Genomic DNA, 23,497 nt, shown 5'->3' on the forward strand with positions numbered 1-23,497 from the left:
GTCAGAATTAGAATATAAATAACATATGGGTTGGACCTTATTTAAATTGCACCAACATAATCCATTCCTCTAAAAGATACCATTCTACCACTTGCCTTGTGTTTTCTTTAATGCCCTGTGCCTCTTCCTCTAATTTCATATTTTGTTCTTTGTATGTGTCAAATAAGGGGTGCAACTCTGGTCGGGCAGGTTGGGTTTTCCAAAACCCTACGCTATTCGAGAATTTTCTCGGGTCGGCTCGGCTCGGCTCTAATTTTTTCACAAGAAAACCTGAGATTCATAAACCCGACCCTACCGAAGATAGTTTCTTGGGTTGGGTCGGGTTTTCATTTTTTTAGCGTAGGATAGTGACTAATTTTAAAATAATTTTCTATATTATTCAAGAGATATTTAAGAAGTCACACTAGACAAGATTGAGTCGGATTTTCCAATTTAAAACCTGACCCTACCCAAGACCCATGATTTCTAAACCTAACCCACGTTATTTTCAGGTCAGGTTGATGTGGGCCGGGTAAAACCCATCCCAAGTTGCAGCCCTATCAAATATAATTTCTTTTTACCCAGTTCGGATTGGAGGAAAATTTTGGAGTTCCCGATGCCCCTGATAATGGTCGAGTAGCGACCACCTACAATGAATGGACACATAACCGTCCCCTAGAGCATGGCCCTGTCACACCACGACACGTTTCTCTCACTACAACACGACCCCCTCCCGCCTTTGCCACGTGTTTCAAGCGGATTTTTTTTTTAATTTTTTCCAGAATCTCCTTGTTTCTCTGTTTGGCTGCACATGGAAAAACTATTGTCCCTGAAGAATAATTTATAATTTTCCCTCCAAAAAATTTCCCAGCTCAAACCTGTCATTTTTCCATACCCCTTTTGAAAATCGTAGCCAATTTTATTGCAAGCGAAGAGGATCGAGATGGTCGATGTACAAGAAGGAAAGAAATAAAAGGAAACAAAGTTATTATCTACAAAAACTGGAGAGAGCGTCAAAAGAGCCAAAGTTTCCTTCGCCACACCATCTCTAGCTTGCCCATCTGCCACCGAGTTGGCGGATCACTGAATATGTTGGAATTCCATAGAAGATCTCACTCAGTCAAACATCTCATCAAATAACCTATCAAATCTCTCTCTCTCTCTCTCACACACACACACACAAACCCGGTGAGCGAAATTCAAAATCTCTGTTTTGCATGCTAAAATGAAAAAAAAGAGAGGAGAAACTAAAAAATAATTTTCGGAACCAGAATCAAGGGCTGGGATAGTTAGAAGGCAAAGAGATTTTGAATTTTTCTTGGAGAGAGAGAGAGAGATGGGTCCGGTCGGGTTGAGCTTTTTCTAAAAAAAGAATTGGAATCAACCTGAACTAGATTCGATTTTATGGCATGGTTCGACCCGATTTTATGCTAAAGCTTAACCCAAATTTTTATTTTTTATTTTTTTTGAAAGTTGACATATTTTATTAATATTCAGATACCAATCAGAACGAGGAGTCCCAGCCTGCAATACAAAATATTAAAGATAATTGGGACGGGCATGTCCGGGACCAATTCAGAAATAACCAATAAAACATTTACAGTAGAGTGTAAGCAGTCCTTTTCTCTAATTTGTAGAATGCAGCCTTCTCATCTTTTCTTACAAGCATCTGCAGCTATCACATGTACCTGTTAAGACTACATCTAACTCCTAACCAGCAACCTGGGAACTCAAAACCATCACCCTCTTGGACTTTCAAGATGATTGAAAACTCAAAAACTACTAAAATTTGCCTCCTTAGCTTAAACTCCAACACTTCAGAACTAAGACACTCCCAGAAAGAATAGAATAGCTAAAGTATCCAGACAAAAGGCCAAAGCGAAAAAACGAATCTCTCAAGCTACGGCTATAAGAAGTAATTTCTGGATAATCAACAAGCTTAACCCAAATTCTAATAGTGGTATTCTAAGTTCAAGGGCGCACTTCGGTTTAGAATACCTTATTCTAAAAAACGTTAGCTGTTTGTCTCTTTTCAATGGAAAATTTCTATTCGAATTGAATAAATTTTCCACTACTTTATAAACTCAATTTTCATGGAAATTAATGTTTTTCAAAATTAAAAAAAATTATGGGATTTGAAGGAAATTTTTGCAGCACTTTTTAAACTAAAGCTAGTTTCTTAATACAGATAAGCATGTGACGTGAAATATTGAAAGAGTGATTAGCGAGCAACATGTGGTGTGGTGAGTGACAGCCTTGTCATCCATCCCCTTCTCCTCCATCATGACAAAATCACAAATCACTAGCTAAATAATGCAACTTTTATTGAGAACATCAATCTTTCCCACAATTGGGTTAGGTAACAACAAAATCGCATCATATCTGTTGTTGTTAAGAAGAGATTATAGTCTCAGACTCGCAGTTGGCATGATCTCGGCTATGTATATATTTTCTTTTGACATTCCCTTGCATGTGCTACGTTACGTGTACATAGACCACCAATCATAAAGGCCTTGGGAGATGGGCCCACACGTATTGTATATCTCTATAACAAGCATTCCCAGTTAATTAAGACAAATAGAGAGTAGATGCCAATGAATCTCCACCACAACCCTGTTTGGCTCTAGCTATGATAAACAACAAAACACATCAAATCTCTGAGAAACACTGCACCACTTAATTTCCCTTCATCAAAGGCACTAACACATGCATGGTTTGCCCTTTCTTAATTATTCATGCAACCCCCTTTTATCCATCAACACTATTAATTAATGATTATAAAAGAGGGGGAGAAACCTTTTGTGCATTATATATATTGGTAATTGGTAATATGGATGCCTAATCTAAATCCAATCAAAGAATTTTAGGAAAAATGGGAACCCATGATGAGAGCCAAAGTAGAGAATCCATCAAACTCCCTAGCAACTCCAGCCATAAGCCGGAATCTGATGTAAGAGAAAAGGCAACGACGAGACCCATATTGCAAATTCTTGGGGGGAGGAAGCCAAAAGTGAAGGAGAAAGGGGATAAGAGTGAGGTGTTTGTGGAAGGAAGGAAGTCAGTGTCAGATGTGGAAACAAATGTGGCTTCTGTGGCCGCATTCCTTCAGGTGAAGGTGATGTCCGCAGACATGCCGGATCTCATGCAGGTGCATGCCATCCGGTGTGCTAGGCGTACTTATAATAGCTTCAACAAGTTCAGCTCGAGGCAAATGGCCTACAACTTGAAGAAGGTATATATATGTATCTTACACATTTTTTTTAGATCAATTTGAGGATTATTGTGTAGGTCACACGCCACGAATTGTAGAAAGGTTATAGCATGAGGCAAGGAGAAGAAACTAGGGATTTAGGGGTTCAATATAGAAAAAATGGCCACTAACATGAATTTTCTTTTTATAGTGATTCGATGCTACGGAAACCCGTTTTACAACTAGGCAGGAAACCAAACAAATCAGTTATTGCCACCATATCACAAGTGGCTTACAATCAATCACGGTTCTTCTATCTTTTTTGTTTGTTAGTGGGTCCAATTAACTTGACCCTTTTAAGTGGGATGCTTTTTCTTTCTTCTCTATGTATTGCTTATGTATTGCTCGTGTAGGCGAAAAAAGAGAAATAGGGTTTAAAAGAAGGAAAGGAAAAAGGGAGAAACTAAGGAGAGGAGAAGAATTAGAGGAAAAAGGCAGTCTTCCATTCTTCTTCTCCATTGTTGCCCAAGAATTGTGCTGGAGGGTTTTCCAACTACTTCTTGAAGAGGTTTTCATTGTATTCAGTATAGAGATTTAGAGGCTATTTTGGGGCTACATAGAAGGTTGAAGAAAGGAGTTTCCTTATACTCAGATAACATTGTACTATTTTGGTTCTAATTAAATAGTGGATTTGTGTTGCGATTGTATGTGGATGTAGCCCATTGTGGTGAACCACACATATTCTCTTCTTGTGGTTGCTTATGTTTATTTTCTTTGCTCCTTTTGTGGTTGTGGTTGTTTGGCATGTTTTTCTCCATCTTATTTATGTAAGACCTTGGATTTTGCCATATGTTCGCCGGTGGTAGATTCGCCGATGTTATCGGTGGTGGGTTTTTTCCACCACAATAAAAGACAAGGTGAGTTTGCTTCAATATCAAAACACGATGGTATGGGGCCCACCGACAAGGTGAGTTTACACTTAAGTTTTGGTGCTGTGGGGTCCACCATTACACCATGCATAGCATGGGACCACAATACTAGTATACATACATACACACATACATACATACTAGTATATATAATCGCTAACCATATATATTATTAGAATACAAAATAGAGATTTAGAGCTCACCTAGACTTGCCATTAGTCAATTGATCTCAGGCTGGAATTTCCTTTCCATTTGGATGGAAAGGAATGGTCTGACTTTTGAGGAAAAACTTTCATCTTCCTTTATGATAGCTTGGAAGATCAGATTCGGTGTGGCAAATTGGGCTCGGCAAAACAATGATTTCTGGGGCTACTCAATATACATTGCATTTTAAGGAATTGGAAAGCGATCATGGTGGGTTCCATTCCAAAGGAAAAGAGGATGGCGATTTGGAGCCCCCCTCCACCTAATGCTTTCAAAGCTCAATTTCAATGGTTGCTCCCTTGGCAACACCGGCAAAGCGGGAATTGGAGGAGGTTTTAGAGATAGTAATGGCTCCATCATCTACGCCTTCTCTGGACCAATTGGAACAACAGACTCCACAAAAGCGGAGGGTCATGATCTTCACGTCGGCATGGTAGGGATCAATGAAAGGCAAGCTGGAAGTAGAAGGGGATTCATCAAATGTCATTTCTTGGGTTCAAGGCACTAGCATTGGTCCATGGAGACTAGCTATGTTTTTGGATGAGATTAGTTCTATGATTAACTATAGATTCCTCTCTTTTGTTCATGTTCCTAAGAGTGAAAATGTGAAAATGAATTAGCAGAGGGACTCTTTTTACTCTGGGGCTACTCTCCCCATTGATGTGAATCTGTAATTTCTTATTTATCCCTGAATATAGTTATCTTTTCTTCAAAATAAAAAATAAAAAATCTACCTCTCTAACTGATTTGATCTCTATGAGATTTAATCTCCTTGATGATCTGTAGAAGGCAATGGGGATCAATCTCTTATTTATAGATTTTTTTTTTCCATTAGTGTTCTCCCGTAGTAGAACTCTAAACGATGATCTGGTTTGATTTTATCGGATCAGAATTCATTTAATAAAGCATTTAGACAAATGTGGTTATTCAGGCTGCACAAAGCAACTTAATAGAAGGGTATTTCCGAAAATATTACATTTTAATCTTTCTCTTCAATCTAATCCCTTGACTCTTGATTGATGATAGCCTGTGTTAGGTCTTGCAAAATCAACTGTGGGTCCTTGTTTGTGGTTGATAGCGTGTTGGGAATTGTACCAGTCATGAGAAAAAATTAAAGTAAAAAGCATAGTGTCAGTATGAAAAAAAGGGAATTAGAATGGAGCTCGCAAATTGTATCTGCTGACAGTTACATTCAGGATCAAATTTCCCCAACACCATCAATTTACTAAAAAAAATATCATTTTAGTTATCATATTTATCTCTTTTCGTACGTACGTGTATAATGCTTACATGGTGAAGTGATTTTGGTGCAGGAATTTGACAGGGTGTATGGTCGTGCCTGGCATTGTATTGTAGGGACAAGCTTTGGATCATTCGTGACACACTCAAGAGGCTGTTTTTTGTACTTTTCTATGGAGAAAATCTTCATTCTGGTGTTTAAAACCCAGGTTGAAAATGCATTAGATTGACAGAATATGGTGCAGTTCTAGTTTTTCTTTGTTAGCCTTGCACCTTTAGTGTTAATGAACATTATCAGAAATTAATAGAAAATCTTTACAAATTAAGTTGATATCAGAGCGATTCGGTTCTAGGGTGGTTAACCACAAACATATATAGAAACAGGGGCGGAGGCACATATAGCTTGAGGGGGGCCATGGCCCCCCCATGACTTGCAAAATTCCTTTTATGGTTCATGGACATACATGCATATGCCTAGCTATTTTAGTGGTCATGGCCCCCCTCAATGACCAATCCAGACAAGTGTATATTAATCCGGCCCCCCCAACTGTAAATTCCTGGCTCCGCCCCTGTATAGAAACACCGACTGTGGATTCTGATCATGATCCCATCCCCACTGTCGCTCTTTACTCTTTGGAGCATTAATTGAGTCGCAGCATCCGTTGTTGTTGTACCGATTGCATCCTCCTCGTACTCTGGCAGACAGCCTAGTCTCCGCACATACTGCCAAAGGAGGCTTCTCTTCCACCGCTCATGCCACTCTTTACTCGGACGAGTGATGCCGCAACACTGAGGAAGCAAATTAAGTCGACCCATATATCCTCTAGGCTCTAGCCATGGCCAGCGACACTTTCCTCTCCCATTCTACTTGGTGGACATGCCGCTGGTTTGGAGTTAGCTTAGAGGCAAAAACTCACTCAAAATGGTTTTTGATCCTAACCCTCTATAGATCGGAGGGGTTAGGAAATGATTGTTTGGGCATATATAGGTTGTGGCCCATCTAATGGACGGTCTGGACCATCCTATGTTGCGGGCCATACCGCACTTTTTAATAACGTGAGGAATGCGGTAGTGGTGATATCATTTTCCATTTATTTATGACTAAGACGATGATTGATTATTCACATATAATGCTAAACTTGGGTCATGTAATATAATATAATATGTTGGACGGCAGCTCATCTTACGTGTATGATTGAGATTTGATATAAGGAGGTGATAAGGTTTAGAGAAGAGCTGAAGAGGTCGGTGACTCCATGATCACGTCATTGTCACACATATATGGAAACAATAGCTCATTACGTATACAAGTTGAATACTAATATTATTTTATGGTGTACGTACGTTGACAGAAAATGGTAGGCGATCCTAACCTAGTTGTTGGATCATGGATCATCAAAGTACTTTTCTGAGGATGCATTGAAATGTGGCCCTTGATTTATTTTATAGTGGAGATGGTCAGGGAATCTAATGGCGATCATATCCTTTGAATCTTGGTAAGCATCGGCGGGCGACAGACCCAGAGCCGCGAGGAATATCCAGATGGCATTCCACATACTCCAAAAAAGTTACATCCCTCTCACTAATTTACTTATATTTTTTTATTACTACTCGTCTTAGTTTGTTAGAGAGAGAGACTGAGAGAGGGTTCTTTGTCAATTGTGTTCCTATTGCGCTCTTTCAAATCCTTGCATAAGAGTCCATTAACCCAATCAGGACATCTATACAGCAATATTCCAGTGATCTCCATACATCCAAAATCGCCTAAACCACAGCATGTGTAGAAAGACACAACTCCGATTTGGGTAATCAAAAATCCTTGCCAGAAAGTTGAAAAACCCAATCAAAACATCATTCATACAGCAATTAGATAATCCGTTTATTCAAAGAAACTAAGAACAACTAAAACTAGGAACATGGCATGTAGAGAGATTGTTTTTAACAGGCTTTTCTTAATTTGTATATCAAAATTATTCCCACAGGCTCCAAAAATCCAATCAGAAGATGATGGATATGGAAATAATTCAATCATTTGGATATGTATATATATATCCTGAAGGGATCAACAATCACCTCTTTTAAATGAGAACCAAGGTAGGAACATAACACGATCGAACAGACGGAGATCGATCGCTGTTGGTTTGGTGTAATTAAACGATCGGCAGCCCAAGTGATTTAAGATGAAAATACTAACAAAAACTAGATGCCAACACACTATACATAGACAACCAAGGAGACAAATTACAATTAATCTTTAACCATAACAAAAAAAAAACAAAAACAAAGAGAGAGTGATTAAGCTAATATAGATGATATCACACATGGTGACCGGAATCGATGAAGTTTGGAGATGGGGCTAATTAATTAATTAACGCTTACGGGATTTGGGTGGTTGGGTGTTGGAAGAAGAGGAAGATTTGCCAAAAACACCACAGAAGCCGCATCCAGAGAGCTTGGGAGAAGGGGGATCGATGGCAGGAGAGACCTTGCCGGTGCGCCACGTACGCCCTCCTCCTCCAGACAGGCTACGTTCCATCATTCCGATGGATCCCACACTTCGGGAGGGTCTCAGCTCTCTCAATTCCTGTCCATCTTCTTCTTCTTCTTTATTATTCTTCTTCAACTCTCCTCCTTGTCCTGGGAGGAACCGATCTTCCCATATCAATCCAGAAGAACCTGTCCTCCTAAATGAAACTGCAGATCTTTGCAGACCACCCATATGATCTCTCCCTCTCCCTCTCCCTCTCCCTCTCCCTCTCTCTAACTTGAAATTCTATGTCTAATTGCTTTTTGTTTCTGCTTTCTATATAAATATGTTTATATTAATAGATTAATATTTTTTGTAAGAATAGGAAGAGAAACCATTTGATGGAATCTTTGAGGTAACAAGGGAAGAGGGGAGGTTGATGGTTTTATCAATGTCATAGTTATAATTTTTGTAATCATTTGTTTAAACTAAGCTCCTCCTCTTTTATTTCTTCTTATTTTTTAGGGAATTTCCTTCACCGGGTCCACAGCAATGCCTTGACTGCCGGGTCATTTTATTTTATTTTTTATTAAAATTGTTTTAACTTCTCAGGGAAAAAATAAATAAATATTAGCATTGATCGCATGTGATGCCAGGTATTACCATATGGGAAAAATATTTTGCTCGCTGAGACATTAAAACCAGATTCATATCTCGACCAAGAAATTGAAGTATTTTTCTACTTTTTCATTTAGAGAGAAATACATGCTTCTGACTTCTGAGACGTACCCAGAAATGTCATGTCCCATGCTATTTGAGAGTTTGGGCAGCTTTTATATGATATTTATGAAAGTTTATTGCATTCTCCTAGTAATATTATTTAAAATAGGATTTATTAATTGTTATTCAACCACCTAGAGATAGAAGGTTTATCTTCAACTACAAGTCTGAAATTCAAGAGGTTGAATATTTTCTTTATGTTTAAAGCCACCTGGGGCATTTGCCTGGGTTGATAATTAAAGTGCATAAAACACCATGCATTGATCTTTGGATAGGGAATTGATAGGAAATTAAGAAGTGAATGAAAACATGATCCAAATAAAAAGGATTTTAACCTTTCCTTAATATTTTCCCAATGTCTTGAAGACCCTAATTCCATTGCGTTTGGCGGAAAGGGCCTTCTGTTGATGTATTCAAGACACTTTTTATTGCATTAGTCTGGCTAAAATGTAGCCACATGAAGGGTGGTGGGTGCTTAATTGGTTGGGACAATCGCAAGACATATGTTTATTGGTATAATTTTCCATTTTTTTTTTTTTTCAAATGGAATCGTGATTCACTACGTTGATAGATATTTGGAGAAGTGAAAAGGGAAAGCAATAAGAAATTAGGGATATATAGTCTTACAAAGAAGAAAAGGATTTTAAACACAGCTCGTGGTGATGGCGTAGTAAAGAGTAGCATCCAGTACAGGGTGATGAGGTGATTGCTGCCAAGTTTAAGTCTTCCACACTCAACCAACTTAAAAATGTAATAAAGAAATGAAAAACGGTTTTCTCAATGACATGGAAAACGATTTGACTTCGCCTTAAAAACACTGTGAATAGCAATAGATCTATCTATCTATGTATTGCATATTGCATTTGACTTGGACTAAAAAACAACCATGCCTGCTTTTATTGATCTTTAATTAATAAGGAGAGTTTATAGAAAGGGCCTGAGATGGGGTTTGCTAGTGGCAGTCTTTCTTTCCTTACTTTTACACTGGAGCATTGGCGGTTACGATTTCCTTCCAACAAGCAAGTAATGGGATCCTTTAAAGAAAGATTTTAAATTACATATAGATTTCCTCAATGGCATCAAATTCAGTCGTGAAACACGAAGCATGCATGGGAAGGAATTCACGCATCCAACCACATCCACATGGCATTATACAAAAAGCAGATTATCCATATATTATAAAGTGATGGAAGGTTAAGAAAGTCCATAGCTCAGATAGTCAGATGGTTGGGCGAGCCCATCAAAATCATGTGGTGTGTGGTTTCTCATGTACTTCTCTCTTGCTACCACTTTGGACCAACCCCTATTAGTACTAGGGATTTGCTAGGGGCCATAGCAGAAGACATTTCGCGGACTGGCTGTTGCATGAGAGAGCAACCACGTAGGCTCAGATTTTGTCTTATTCATTTAATTCATCTGAGCCGATGTGCCTGCTCTCATGCAACAGCCGGTCCGCAAAGTGCCTTTGCGATGGTCCCTAGCAAATCCCTTATTATAATATTGTAAAACTTTTAAATGCAAGAATACAATTGTAATCACATTGGGAATTCTCAAAGTAAAGGGCTACAATTTACTCATCCTTTGTTTTTTTTACCATTTTCTTGGTAAAGCTCGAGCACATTCTACTGAGTAAATTACAGATGCCAAAGATGTCGTAGATTCCATAGCAAAGAAATCATGGAACAATTTGAAATATTTTATGTGATTTGAGTGAAGAAATACAATTCCTGTGCCAATTAGTTTAGGTTGTGGAAACAGTCTCAGAGCGCTGGTATGGTTTGCGGTGATGAGGAACACCGTCTTGGAGGCGCTGATCTTCAAACCATTTCACAACTGTTTTCCTTGGCAGATTCGTCACGTGCACTATGCTGCTGATCATTGTGTTCTGCAATGTCATGAGTAAATAGGTTGAGGGACCAATATAATATACACACCAGCAGATTCTTATATGGGACTTCAGCAGCAAGTGTTGAAAGTAGAAACTGTATCCAAGATGAGTTACCCATATGTGTCCACTCTATATTCTGTATCAGGTAATGAAAGTGTGCAAGAACGCACTTAACATCCCAACAGAATGAGTGAAATGATACATGTTAAATACTGAGCCATTTTTTAGCTATTTTGATGCAAAATTTGAGGCATAGAGACCTTAGTTACAAACCGCAATTAAATAAATAGTATTTTGGAGTAACTAACCTAGGAAGTTTCTCGGGAAAGTAATATTAATGGGTTTAGAATGTGCATTTATATCTTTTACTTTGTTCACTTTTGACCATCTTGGCAGTGGCTTGAGTTCCTTCTTTAATGAAGTTTTTTCATCATTCAAAAGAAAGTATATGCATTTATATTCAATAAAATATTTAGCTAACACTGAGTTAAGTGGAAGATAAATGCTAATCTTCTGCAATTAAAATTGATGAGTGTTTACCCTAAGGATATGATTCCTCCACCCTATCAATGAAAGGTGTGGATGCAAGCTTCTGAAAACAAATTGGTCTTTCAGAAGTTGAAAGCTGTATGGGATATTGAACGAATTGTTGCTGAGTTGGAGTTGAAGAGAAAAGATATTTCTTAAAGTGAGAAGCTATGATACCCTGATACTTGTGCAACCCATCCTATTGTGTCTGACATAACGTGACACCCATACTTTATACCAGATACTTCATGGATAATTTTTTTGGTTAAAATGACAGTCATGTTTTGAACATGTCACCCTATTTGAATTAATTATCATGATGTTTTCATTGTAGTGTGGCATAATTGAAATTATATTTTCGATTATGTCAGTCCTACAGGTGCTGTTTTAAATTAATTATTAGTTCTATCTTCTAAGATAAATCTAGTTATGTTTTTATGGTCTTGCATCCTATCTCATGTATGGGGCGACTGTATCTGCGTCATACATAGTGGAAAATTCTGAGTATTATCTCCAATTTCTTTGGAATGGTACGGCCGGTAGTATCTCTGTTTCCTCATTGGCGTCGCTATCCATATCCATGTATGGGTATCATAGGTGAGAAGTGCGAACAGAGGGCTACAATTGTATCCAGAGCTCAAATTTCACAGCATGGAATTACAGTACAAAAGACTAACTTTCTTATGATGGATAGGATCAAACATTAAGAACTTGCGATTGAAAATGAAACAGACAAACATAAATGATATTCCAACAGTCGTATCCCTTTGGACAGGATCGTTGCAAGATCTAGAAGAGGAATTGTTATAAAGGAAACAGAGGAAGAGTAGGGAAATTTCCTTATCCAAGAAAGGGGAGAAGATTTTTAATCAACATCAGGTTTCAGAAAAGGGCTCTTTTCTGCTTGAGGTGGCTCTTTCCTTTGTAAGTTTAGGGGAGATGTCAGCTATAGAATAGAAGAAACGTAATAAAATACCATTGGTTTTAGGAGAATGATATCGATTAAAGGCCTCTGATGACGAGAGGTGAAATCATTGGTTCTCTACCGCTTACCTAACTGAAGCTATCAGTGCCATTGTAGTGCCAATGATGAACTTCTGTGCCATGGACTCCTGAGCCCATATGGGATACTGTCTAAGGTTATTAGGTGTTGTTTTGAGAGAGAGTGTGGGCAGGGCAGAATGGCCTTTGGTCTTTAGAAGAAACCTCAAGGACAGAGTTTTGGAGTTCATTGGCCACTTAATAGTAGGGATCGGTCCATGTGTTGAGTGTAAAGGTCAACGGGAGGATTCAAGCATTAGCTCAACAAGGCTATTTTTCCAGGTAAATATTCCCCCAAGTCATTTCTTCAAATAGCAGATCATTGTTGCCTTTAGCTTCAGTATTTGGTCCACCGGTCCCTCCAAGATCAACACGCAATAATGAAGAAAAAGAAACCTGTTGTTAATATGTCCACAAATGGAGGGAAGCACAAGAACAGTTGTTTAACTGTTGCAAGGCAGAAAGAAGGGCGTGAAGCATTTTTCTCAAGTTCATTGAGGGTGAAGTGGGTCTTCCAGTTGCTCGTTGGATTTGTTAGGTGGGTGGTCATGCAGACTTTCTCGTGATAATGGCAAATTTGTAAGGAAAATCACTCCATATGCAGTGTTTGATGGATTTGTGGAGGGATGAATAAGCTCCAAAATCAAATTTTAAACAATCGATCCATTCCCCTCATGAAATTTGTTACCTGGCATCAAGAGTATTATCACCAATTGCTGCAGCACGAGGTGATTAATTAATTGGATCGACCCGGGAATCATTAATTGTTGCGGCACGAGGTGAAAAAGGAAAAGCCTTCCGTAGAGATATCGCTGACAGTTGTATATTGAATTCAGCTAAGGAGAAAAAGGCCCTAAAAATAAAAAACAGATTTAATAATGACGAAAGTAAAAGGGCCAAAGGAGAAGTGCCCACGTACAGGAAGAGGTAATATATCCCGTAGAAATTCAGAAGTACGGGTATTAGCTGCTCGGGGTGGTCTCTCACTCTTTACAAGAAAACTTAAAGGTATATTTAGGAAAGAGGATTGCATGATGAGGAGATTGGCTGTTGATTCCCAGAAACTCCTTCGAAACTTTGACAGCTCCCCTCCAATAGACATGTCAGGGAAGGATGCGACTCAGGGTGGAAACTCATTGGCCACCTAGGACTTTTCGTTTGTGGCTAGAGACATCGAGCTATTAAAAGACCTTCGATACAATGAAAATCTAGCTAGGAATGAGTCACCCACCCCTTGTGAGGCGTCACTCAGCCCGCTAAAGAAGTGCTGGGCTCAGTTAGGGAAAGCTTCTACCAATAATACCAGTATCGTACTTAATTCCTCTGAATCGACGAGTGACAAGGAATTGCATCTACCTCTTCTTGAACTTCCCATGTTCAGCAAAATTCTTGGAAAAGGAAAGACGTACCCGGCGCGCCTTTGGGAAGAAGAAAGGAAGAATGTTATTAGGGATTTGGAGAACAATCGGGACAATCCGAACTCTGCGACGGTTGAAACTTTGGCCATTCCAGGATTGGAAATAGATCAGCATGCCGGGGAACCCCAAAGGCCTAATGAAGACCTTAAAGGTAAGGCAAAATGGGTTGATAATAGCTCAGAAGAATTAAGGAGTCCTAGAACGTTTTCCGAAGAGTTTGATGATTTGTTAACAGTAGGCGATGTATTTGGTATTGAATACGAGGAAGACTTGGGGGCAACCAAAGACATATTTCTTGCAATGGCGGCAAGAGATAAGATAGAGAAAGAGGCAAGAGAAAAAGAAGCCGATAAGAAGATTGGGGAAGGGATTTAAGCAATTAGCCTGTACGCTCCTCTGAGACGGGCTCAGGAATGATGGGAGGAGGAATTCTTGTTAATTCACTGGTAGTTTAACGAGTCTTTTTTAAAACCGTATCAGAGATCATAGGAACAATTTAGCATGTAAGGAATTTGATAAGCTTGATAGAGCTATTCGCCATCTGGGACGCCTTTGTCAATCTTCTTTGAGGATTTGCTATGTTCTAATCAGACTTGGTTCTGTAAGTATCCCTGGGGAAGAATCCGTCTGGACGACATAAGGAAGAATTTTGTCACTATAAGTTTGGAGGCTTTAGCCGATTGAATTTTAGTTGTTTGTTTTGGGAAAATTGGCTTTTTGGTGGCAGGTTTGTTGTCACAAATCCTGTTGACACTGCCCAAATTAGATATTGTTTAATAGAAGTGTTACACTCTCCAAAGTTCTAGAATTTCATAATGCAAGTTTGACCGGTAGTTTGAGAGGTGCATCAAGAATGTTATGGGAACTGACAGGAAATTAGGTCGCTGAATGGTACTAAGGCCTATTTTTGCTTATTCTGCGTCTCTTACTTTGTACATCTCTGATTTGGTCTCGGGGATGCCCGTGCCCATATACGTTAATATTCTGTATAGCGGGATGGGACTACTGGTCCAAATTGCTATCTTAATATTAATGAAACTGTCATTTTTCAAAAAAAAGAGTATTGTCACCAATTAGACACTAGCAATAAAGGTTCTGGAGATCTTGTTGCAAGATCTTCATAGGAGTTGGAAATATGTAATGGGAAGTAGACAAGATCGGAGAAACGAATGGCAAGATGGGTGGTGCCTCCATTGTATTATTGACACACTCAGGCTAAACTTTAACATAAGGTAGTCTACACCCTGCCGGCATTGGGATCATATCCAGCAATGATAGAGAAAAGATGGAGAGAATTTCTCAGGTCCTACTATTATAAATACTCAAACTAAACTCAAGTCCTGAACCCTTCTAGAATGTGCTAAGATTTTTTTTTCTGCAATTGCAACAATTTCACATGTAATCTTGTTGTAGAGAGCAACTACATATTAAGATCTCTTGGCAAAAAACGTATAACCCAGCCGTTGGACTATGAGCACGCATTATTGATAAGATTTTGGAATTGACAAGGGGTATTGCCATATCCTTTTCACACACACCAAGAGAAGCAAACAATCTTGCAGCTACCTTAGCTAGGGAGGTGTCCTGAGACTGAAGTTCAATGTAGGGCCAGCTTTACATTAATTTCTCTCTTCCTAGAACTTTCCTTTTATATGTCAACAGCAAGAATGATGCCAATAAAACTGCATCTTGTCAAATGACTCAAATCATCCCCTCAGTTTTAAATGAAATTAAAGGGAATTTTGTCCAGTCTTTGGTGTGCAGTTTACAATGATAAGAATTTATACATAATATATTTAAAACAAAAAAGAATCTATACATAATATACAATAAATGGATATATCTCCATCAAAATTTTGCAAGATAATTTGGCAGAAATTATAATTCGGAAAAAAAAAAAGATAATTTGGCAGAAAATATTTGCCCATTCGTTGCATGCGAAAAGTTATCGGTCACAATTTTTTTTAAATGGCAAATAGATTTCATTAATAAAACAGAGACCGAGAAGTTATTGCTCACAGATAACCCATGAAAAATAAAAGCAGGTGAATAATCCATTTATTATTTCAAATAACGTACAAACAACGAAAAAACTTCACTCACGGTGGGGCGTTTTGTGCGAGCATAAACTCTTTCAAGGGTTTCAATTTGCACTTTCTTCAGTCTTTTTTGGGTAGACCATCTGTTTCGCATGACATGGACTGGAACTTTTACTTGCGGCTCAGGTCTTGCAACACCTACCATCACAGGAGAAGATTCCAGTTGCACAGGAGGTTTGGTTTCAGGCTCTGAAGATGGCGGGATGACTTTATCAGGTAAAGAAGCACACAGCAATAGAAGATTTGGAGGGGGGTCACGAAGCAATTCAAGGACCAAAGCCCGATCAAGACCAAGCTCTGCTGCAAGACTTTTGATCTGCAAAGCAAAAATAGAAAGCGTTACATTTTTCAGGGAAAAAAAGTACTATGGGCAACCAGATTCTCACAACCCTGCATAAAAGGTGGCTTACACTAGTTTTGCGTCGACCAATCTTTAAAGCCGAAGCCAATCTACGGAGTTGCCAATTTTTAAGCTTCAAAGGTTTGTCTTCTTCTTCTTCTTCGGCATCATCATCATCACTTTCTATACTGTCTGCATTTGAGCGTAACACTAGTGATAATTCATCATCACCAAGTGCATCCTCCAACTCTTGTTCTAGTCTAGCCAGGTCTTCCTCCGTTATATCACCATCGCTGTCATTAGCTAACAGGTCATCATTTTTAAGATCTTCTTCCAGCTGACTAAAGAGTGCTTCAATAGCATCATCTTCACTTACATCATCGTCCTCTTCATAATTATTTTGCAGAAATTTCTGCAAGAAGAGAGCAGTTCTATTGGGGTAATTATTTGGAAATACCAAAGCAACCAACTAATTTGCATGGGCAAAATTAGCCTATGTAGGTCATAATTATCTATTGTCTCTCAATACTTCTACATGAGAGATAAAGCAGAGGAGAAGACCAAGCAAAGGAGATCAGAAATTTCACATCACATGGAAGACATTAAACTTGTAACGCTACATATGAGGACGAGAATTTCATAACATTTAGCAAAACAATCTGCCAGTAAATGTAGGAAAATAAGAAAAAATAAGTCAAGAAAACTTAAACAAATTAAGATTGAGTATTCTTCACACGAAGGTTCCATTTTTTATTTTTTTTTCACCAGTTCGGTACCATTACCCAGTTGGTGTGCCATGCATGCTCTGCAGACGAGAGGAAGAGTCCCTCGATCATATTCTACTGCACTGGCCCTTTGCATCAAGAGTATGGTATGCTTTCTTTAAGTGCTTTGGAGTGCATTGGACCCTCCAAAGTTTAAGCACATCATCCTTAATTGGAGTTGTGGTCCATTTGGGGAGGCCGGACTAGCTTTATTAAAGCGGCAGAAGGAGAACAAACCCAAAAGCCTAAACTGAACTTTCACACTTTGATCCACAATTTGTACCATCAGACCGTAACAAAGATGAATGAATAATAATTTACTTTTTCATCAAATCTCCAACAAGAAAACCTCCTACAATATCACATCCACTTCTCCTTTTATAAAGATATAAGAGTCTTTTTTTCTTTTTTTGAATGGTAAAGATATAAGAGTGGAAGCTTGCCTCAGGAGTTCTGTGCGATCATAAAATCCCTACCAAGTTGAAGGAAACGTTTTATAAGACCGTTGTGAGGCCAGCCATGTTGTACGGCTCAGAATGTTGGGCCCCCAAGAAGCAACATGTGCATGAGATAAAAGTAGCGGAGATGTAGATGGATGCGCGGCCACACAAGGTTAGATAGAATTAAAAATGAAGACATTGGTAAAAAGGTGGGGGTGGCACCAACTGAGGAGAAGATGAGAGAGCACTGCTTAAGATAGTTTGGACATATCCAATGTAGGCCTTTGGATGCTCCAGTGAGAAGAGGTGACTCGTGCCAAGTTGATGGAGTAAAAAGAGGTATGGGCAGACCAAAAACAACTTGGGTAGAAATAGTGAGGAAGACTTGATAGCTAGGAACATAACAGAGAACATGACCATGGATAGGATAAAATGGAAGAAAATGATCCACGTTGACGAACCCAACTAGAGCCAGGATTAGAGCTGGGTAGATTCCTTTCACCTTCTTCATGAATTTTTTCTAAAGGATTCATTTAGCCGACTCCAACTAGTTTGGGACAAAGGTTTTGTTGAGTTGTGTTGAATGGTAAAGATACAAGAGTCCATAAATAAAAGAATCCTAAGAATCCTAACTGTTAAAGAAAGCACTACTTCTAAACTCCTAATAAAAAACAGATTTTGCCAATCCCAATAAAAACGGATTTTGTTAAACACTAAGCAACGAAATCTTTGAGATAAGGTACTTTAAAAAAAAAGAATCATGCTAACTATTCCAATAAAACGAAGAAGGCCTCATGCTAACTCTATTTGGCTGGATATCTGGGATAAGATCATCATCCTTAAAAAAAGATGCAGCTGCATCAGACTCCTCTGGTTGAGAAGAACTCATCCTTGAGGCCAAATGATCATCAATGTCATCTCCATGATATGCCTCCAAATTAGCTACGTTAGAAGTTGCAGAGACTCTCATGTCACGACGTAGATCAATCATATAAGCATTCTCACCAATACGCTTGAGTACACAGAACGGTCCATCCGCTTAGTCTTGTAACTTGTCATATTTGTCCCTTGCGAATATCTCCTTCCACATGTCGATCCAAGCAAAGTCTCCTTTAAATTTCACATGCTTCCTATTCTTATTGGTCAATTCTTTAATTTTTTTACTGCTCCCTCCCCTATTTTCTTTCCATTGCTCTAAAACATTCGGCCCTCGATAGGAAGTTTCTTCGCTCCCCTTTTAAAGGCTTAGGAATACTTTCCATCTTAGTTGGACCCAAAATCACTTTCACACCATCTTTAATAAATGCGTAAGTGTTTTTGTAGCCGTCATGGATATCTTTTCGATCGTATTACCACAGTCAACCCAACAAGTGGCAAGCATCCATCGGCACCATTGATCATCATGATATTATTTACCAATGGAAAACGAAACTAAATGTAATACCCAGTAAAAATAACAGTTATTATGCATAAAACTATTCACATGTTATTATTCCCCTCAGTTTTTCCTATAAATAGAGCAGCCAGGAAGAGAAAAGGAAGAAAAAGAAAGAGAAGAGAGGAAAAGGAGAGAAAGAAAAGGGAGGAAGAGAGGGAGAAGAAGGAAAAGGCTAGGAGAATCACTTCTCCCTTATCGTTGTCATCTTCAAGGTCAAGCATCTTCAAATTCACACTTCTCAGGTTTGATAAAGCAGGTGATAGCTAAACTCGACTGGTATCTTTTCTCAATGAAAGTGATGGGGATATGATTATATGTTGTTTTATTCAAATAACATTTGGGAAATATCAAATCATATTTGTTTCAAAATGATGAAATGCATTTCATTCTGGAAAATGAAATGAAATGTTGGATTTTATATGCACGAAAAGTTTGAACGAAAATGAGAAATGAAAGAAATGGAAGAGGTAAATGTGCAATAGTCTCTCTCGTGTGACGTGTTTGTACCTCTGAGCCGTCGACTTACCCAAAAGAAGAAGCGAGTTAAGTCCAAAACGGACAACACGAGGGTGAGACGAATCATTACAAGAAACTTCAGAAATAGAAACAGTTAGAAATTATTGGGCTTTAAATGGTTTGTTTTACTATCCGGTTAAATTGTTTCTATAAAAAAATCCTACTAGTATTAGTTTTAAACTCATATTATGTTCTATACAAAATACTGCATATTTTTATAGAACTGTCTCTTATTATTGATTTCAGCTACTTGTCGAAGCTTCTATATACCTGCTCTCCTAACCCACTTTTTCCCACCAGGATTTGAAATTTGGATGCGGGAGTATTTGTCAATAAGGAACGTTAGTTATGAGAAGTGTGAAAGCAACTTGAGGAAATACGGAAATGATGAACCTAGTCAATCTCCTCAAATGTAAAAAGGTTTTAAATGTCATACTTGGGATTTTTGTAAATTCAGGATGTACTTTAACCTTCCGCTGTGTAATTAAAGGAATAAATATGTTTTGTTGCCCACAGCGATCCGTGCAGTAAAAATCTGGGTCGTTACACTAAACAACGTTGATTAACAAGTACCTCATTTCCTTTATTGAATCATGCAAGCTTGGAAGGCGTAGGCCTCCTCTCGGTCTTGAGGTTGAGCTTGCCGAGCATATCTTGTGTCACTACGTTGTCACAACTTCCGTTGTCAATGATGATATCACATACCTTGCCATTCGACGTATATCTTGTATGGACAATATGGTGCCGCAACCCGTCTGACTTTTCCTCAATTTTGGTTGTATTCATAGCACGTTGAATAATTAACGCCTCCTCATGATCGCTCTAAGTGATCTCGTCACCCTCGTCATTATTGTAGTTCTCAGAGGGTGGTTGTTCATCTAGAACATTCATTTTGGCCAACTCATCAACTTCTTCGACCAAATTCACATACCGTCGGTATGGGCACTATGTCGCTATATGGACGAAACCCAAGCACTTGAAGCACTTAGGTACACCACCGATTCTTGAAATCCTTGTATTGGATTCCATGTAGTTCACTACTAGAATCCAATCCCCTGCCCTTCCAACACTCACCCTCCGAGTGTACCCTTCTCTAGAAATGTCGTGCATCATTTTGGCATCAGAGTTATGCTGAGAACATCATCTTGTGGACGTAGAAATCCTATGGAAGGAATCACAAAGGAGAATGATGCCTATTCCAAGGAATGAAACATTGTACTAATTTCAGCGATAACACTGAGCTTTTTTTTATAAAGAAGTTTTAGTCTTTATAGTTTGATGCATTGACTCCATCGACAGCCTTTCTAGATTGGTGAGATACTCCTCGAGTTGGGATCAAACAAGCCTTCAGTTCCACTCTTTGTTTGGGTAATAAATTATTTGCACTCCATGCAAACTAGAACTATTGCTCATAATTTAGCCAAAGACTAATCTCTTAAGAATAATTTTGCAACTTTTGTATTTCATGATGTGCCTTAAGATCTTTTATTGAATTGACACCTCCACAAACTTTAAACTTTTCGGGGAACTAACAACAAATCCCTTTTTTGGGATGTTGTCCGTAGTCAACCTACAATGAAACAATAGTGTTGGGTTAATAAAGGATTTATTTTAGTGAGCTTAGAAGATAGATTTGGAGCTGGAATCAAACAAAGGGATGCGGGATATTCCATAGGTCTTGTTGCTCCTCTTGTCACTGGTATCCGCAAGTCCTTTGAATTTTTAAAGTGATAATGGTCGATTGAGAGGAAACTTAAATAAATCAGTAATGGAACTGGCAATTTGGGAGAAACCAGGGATGGATCTAACAATTTGGGAGAAACCAGCGATGGATCGAGAAGTATGGGGGTAAAAAACGGAACCTCGCAGAAGATGGCGATCCGAACAAAAGGACAGTAAAAAACAGATATGAAAACAATGGATGGGAGAGGCGAATTGCTTAAAGACAAGAACTAGCAAAATCACAAGAGCAGACATGGGCAGTAGCCACAAGCAGGAGGGAGAGAAGTCTGAAAAATGTCGCTAGGAGAAGGGACGAGAAAGTGGGAGCCTGGAGATGTTCCAGATGCCGGTTCGTCCCGCTTCGATCAAAATCTCAGTAAAAACAAGACTATAGGAAAGAGAAACCAGCTTGCTAAAGAAGGCAGCAATGAATAGTGCGTTGGTAAGGATCCGGAAGTTCGGGAACCTTCATTGGAGGAGAATAATCCGGCGGAGAAAGAAAACCCTCTTTTTTATGGCAATGTCATCACAGTTCAGTTTGAAGGATCCGATCCTGTGGCCCTGAGATCCATCCCAGAAATAAAGATGAGTACCTGGGGGAGACTCGAACCGAACTACTCGGCAAACATTTCATCACTGAATAGTTGGCTGGAAGGCTCAAGTGAACTGTAGGGGGGGATTTCAATTCACCAGATCGCAAAATGGGAGGTGTTGATCTTTCCACCGCCTAAGGAGACAATGAGGCTCTGAAGAATAGATGGCCCCGGAGCTGGGACTCTCCATTTTTAGAAATGGAGTGGTGGTTTGTGAAGTTTAAGGATTTGCTCTCTGCTTCATGGTGGAGTGCTAGATGAATCCTGGCTCACACGTGGTATGCCGAGAACTTCAGAGCGGTGGGTAGTAAAGTCGAAAGAGTTCTGGCTACCGATGAGTCGTGTGAGATGAGCCAAGGATAAGTAAGGAAAGGTTTTGCTGATGACGTATGAGGAAGCCCCAGTAAAGATGAAAGTTCAATGAATGATTGATGAAGAGCTCTTCTTGATAGAGATGGTAAAATCGAGTAAGCGCCCTCCAACGTCACCTGGCCATCAGAAAAAAAAAGTGGATTTAGAGGAAAAAGTTTCTAGGGATGCTTCATTTGACAATTTGGAGGTGGAAGTCGATGGAGGAGGGTTCGAGAACCCGACGTTGGAGCACGATCGCGTGTCGGTGCATGGTAGTGTGTCGGCACAAGATAGCACCCTGGTGCAAGATCATTTTGAAATTCAAATTGGAAGCATACTATGCGCCGTCGAGTGATTCTGTCACTTTCTCGTCAGAAGCATTGAGTAGTCGGGCAGCTCGGGCTAGCCTTATCTCTGAAAAGAAAAACACAAAAACTTCCTCAAGGACACCTGACTTTTGAGAAAAGGGTAGCTTTGGGCAGGAGTCCTTTATCCATAAGACAAAACGAAAAACTATAAACCTCGACTTTTCAGGTATTGGGAGGGGTGCGAATTTCCTGGTGGTCCTGGACTGTTGTGGATATCTCGATTCGAACCCATGAAGGTCCCTGGACTATCGGTTTTTACCTTGGGCATAACAAGGAAGGTGTGTGGACCCATTTCTCCATTATCAAGTTCGGGAAACAGATAACTCACTTCAACGACGGCGAGTTCCTAAACGAAGGTGTCTCTCTAACACAATAGAGAAGTGTGAAGATCTTCACCATGGACCTTAGCCCAACACATCTGGATAGCCATCATGTAAGCTATTCTTGGCAAAAATCCTTCTCGGTGGATTTTGAGAGTTCATGTGCAAGTTGGGCTAAAGCTTTCAGATTGGTATGGCTCCCTTTTCAGAAGATTTGATCAGTGAAGTTCGGCGAATCTGATTGGAGGGGAGTGAGGAATGCTCTAGCTCAAGCGCTATTTATAATGAAGAAGTTCGAGTATCCGGGAAAAAGGCTGTAGGAGACTTAGGAGAGAACCTTCTTCCAACGGTCTCCTAATACCTTTGCCTAGGTGCGGACATCTTTATCCCTTGTGAAATTTCTCTTGGATTTTGTCCTTTCTTTGATGATCTGCAGGGTTCAAGGATAGACACAAGTTTGGAGACTTTGGAAATCAGCCCGGCAAAACTTAGTCATGAGATCCAAACCCTTGGTTTGCTGAGTCTTCACAGAAAGAGATTTTGCATGTTTGAGAGTTATAAGAAAAGAACATTGAGGGGGATCTCAGTAGAGGCAAAGGGTTATGATGAAATGGCAATAGTGCTACAGGCCGAGGAAGCTATTGAACCACTAGTGTGGCAAGGCCCGGAAGGGGACATTATTGAGATTTTTGTGAGCCATGTAATGGCAACTAGCAAAATTTTGGGCCTAGCTTTTGTGGGTCTAGAGGAGGGGCTGGCGGAAGCTAGGGAGTTCCAGTTGAGAGAGCAACAAGACTTCTCAAATTTGGAAGCAACAAAGAAGAAGCTAAGAGAGTTGTCTAGATTATAGTCGAGAATCAACTATGAAGGTTCAACACAAAGA

General features: G+C 39.3%; 3 protein-coding genes across 5 annotated transcripts in view; 1 reads left to right on the forward strand and 2 right to left on the reverse strand.

Annotated features, from left to right (window-relative positions):
• The first annotated feature begins 2,771 nt into the window (after positions 1–2,771).
• On the forward strand, positions 2,772–5,864 carry LOC143859579 (Dynein light chain type 1 family protein). 2 transcript variants are annotated; one of them, XM_077370234.1, is made up of 2 exons: positions 2,772–3,211; positions 5,616–5,864. In XM_077370234.1, exons 1-2 carry the CDS (start codon positions 2,852–2,854, stop codon positions 5,769–5,771), a joined length of 516 nt encoding a protein of 171 aa, XP_077226349.1. In that variant the 5' UTR covers positions 2,772–2,851; the 3' UTR covers positions 5,772–5,864. The 2 variants fall into 2 exon arrangements, with proteins under 2 accessions (XP_077226349.1, XP_077226359.1); XM_077370244.1 differs by lacking the exon at positions 5,616–5,864 and adding an exon at positions 3,381–3,938.
• Positions 5,865–7,909: 2,045 nt separating this feature from the next.
• Positions 7,910–8,260, reverse strand: LOC143858872 (plant/protein). Its single transcript, XM_077369566.1, has one exon. The coding sequence runs from the start codon at positions 8,258–8,260 to the stop codon at positions 7,910–7,912; it is 351 nt and encodes a 116-aa protein (XP_077225681.1).
• A 2,037-nt stretch (positions 8,261–10,297) lies between these two features.
• Positions 10,298–23,497, reverse strand: part of OCP3 (overexpressor of cationic peroxidase 3) — a 30,683-nt gene continuing 17,483 nt past the window's right edge. For both annotated transcript variants that reach the window (XM_077370252.1, XM_077370250.1), the window contains exons 2-4: positions 16,173–16,514; positions 15,767–16,078; positions 10,298–10,673 (exon numbers count right to left, since the gene is read on the reverse strand). In XM_077370252.1, the coding sequence (XP_077226367.1) occupies positions 10,530–10,673; positions 15,767–16,078; positions 16,173–16,514 (798 nt within the window). In that variant the 3' untranslated portion in view covers positions 10,298–10,529. The remainder of the gene's footprint in view (positions 10,674–15,766; positions 16,079–16,172; positions 16,515–23,497) is intronic.

The sequence above is a fragment of the Tasmannia lanceolata genome, unplaced genomic scaffold, assembly GCF_043159265.1.
Source record: "Tasmannia lanceolata isolate RefF3 unplaced genomic scaffold, GAP_Taslan_0.1 ptg000003l, whole genome shotgun sequence".
In the NCBI taxonomy this organism is placed as follows: Eukaryota; Viridiplantae; Streptophyta; class Magnoliopsida; order Canellales; family Winteraceae; genus Tasmannia; species Tasmannia lanceolata.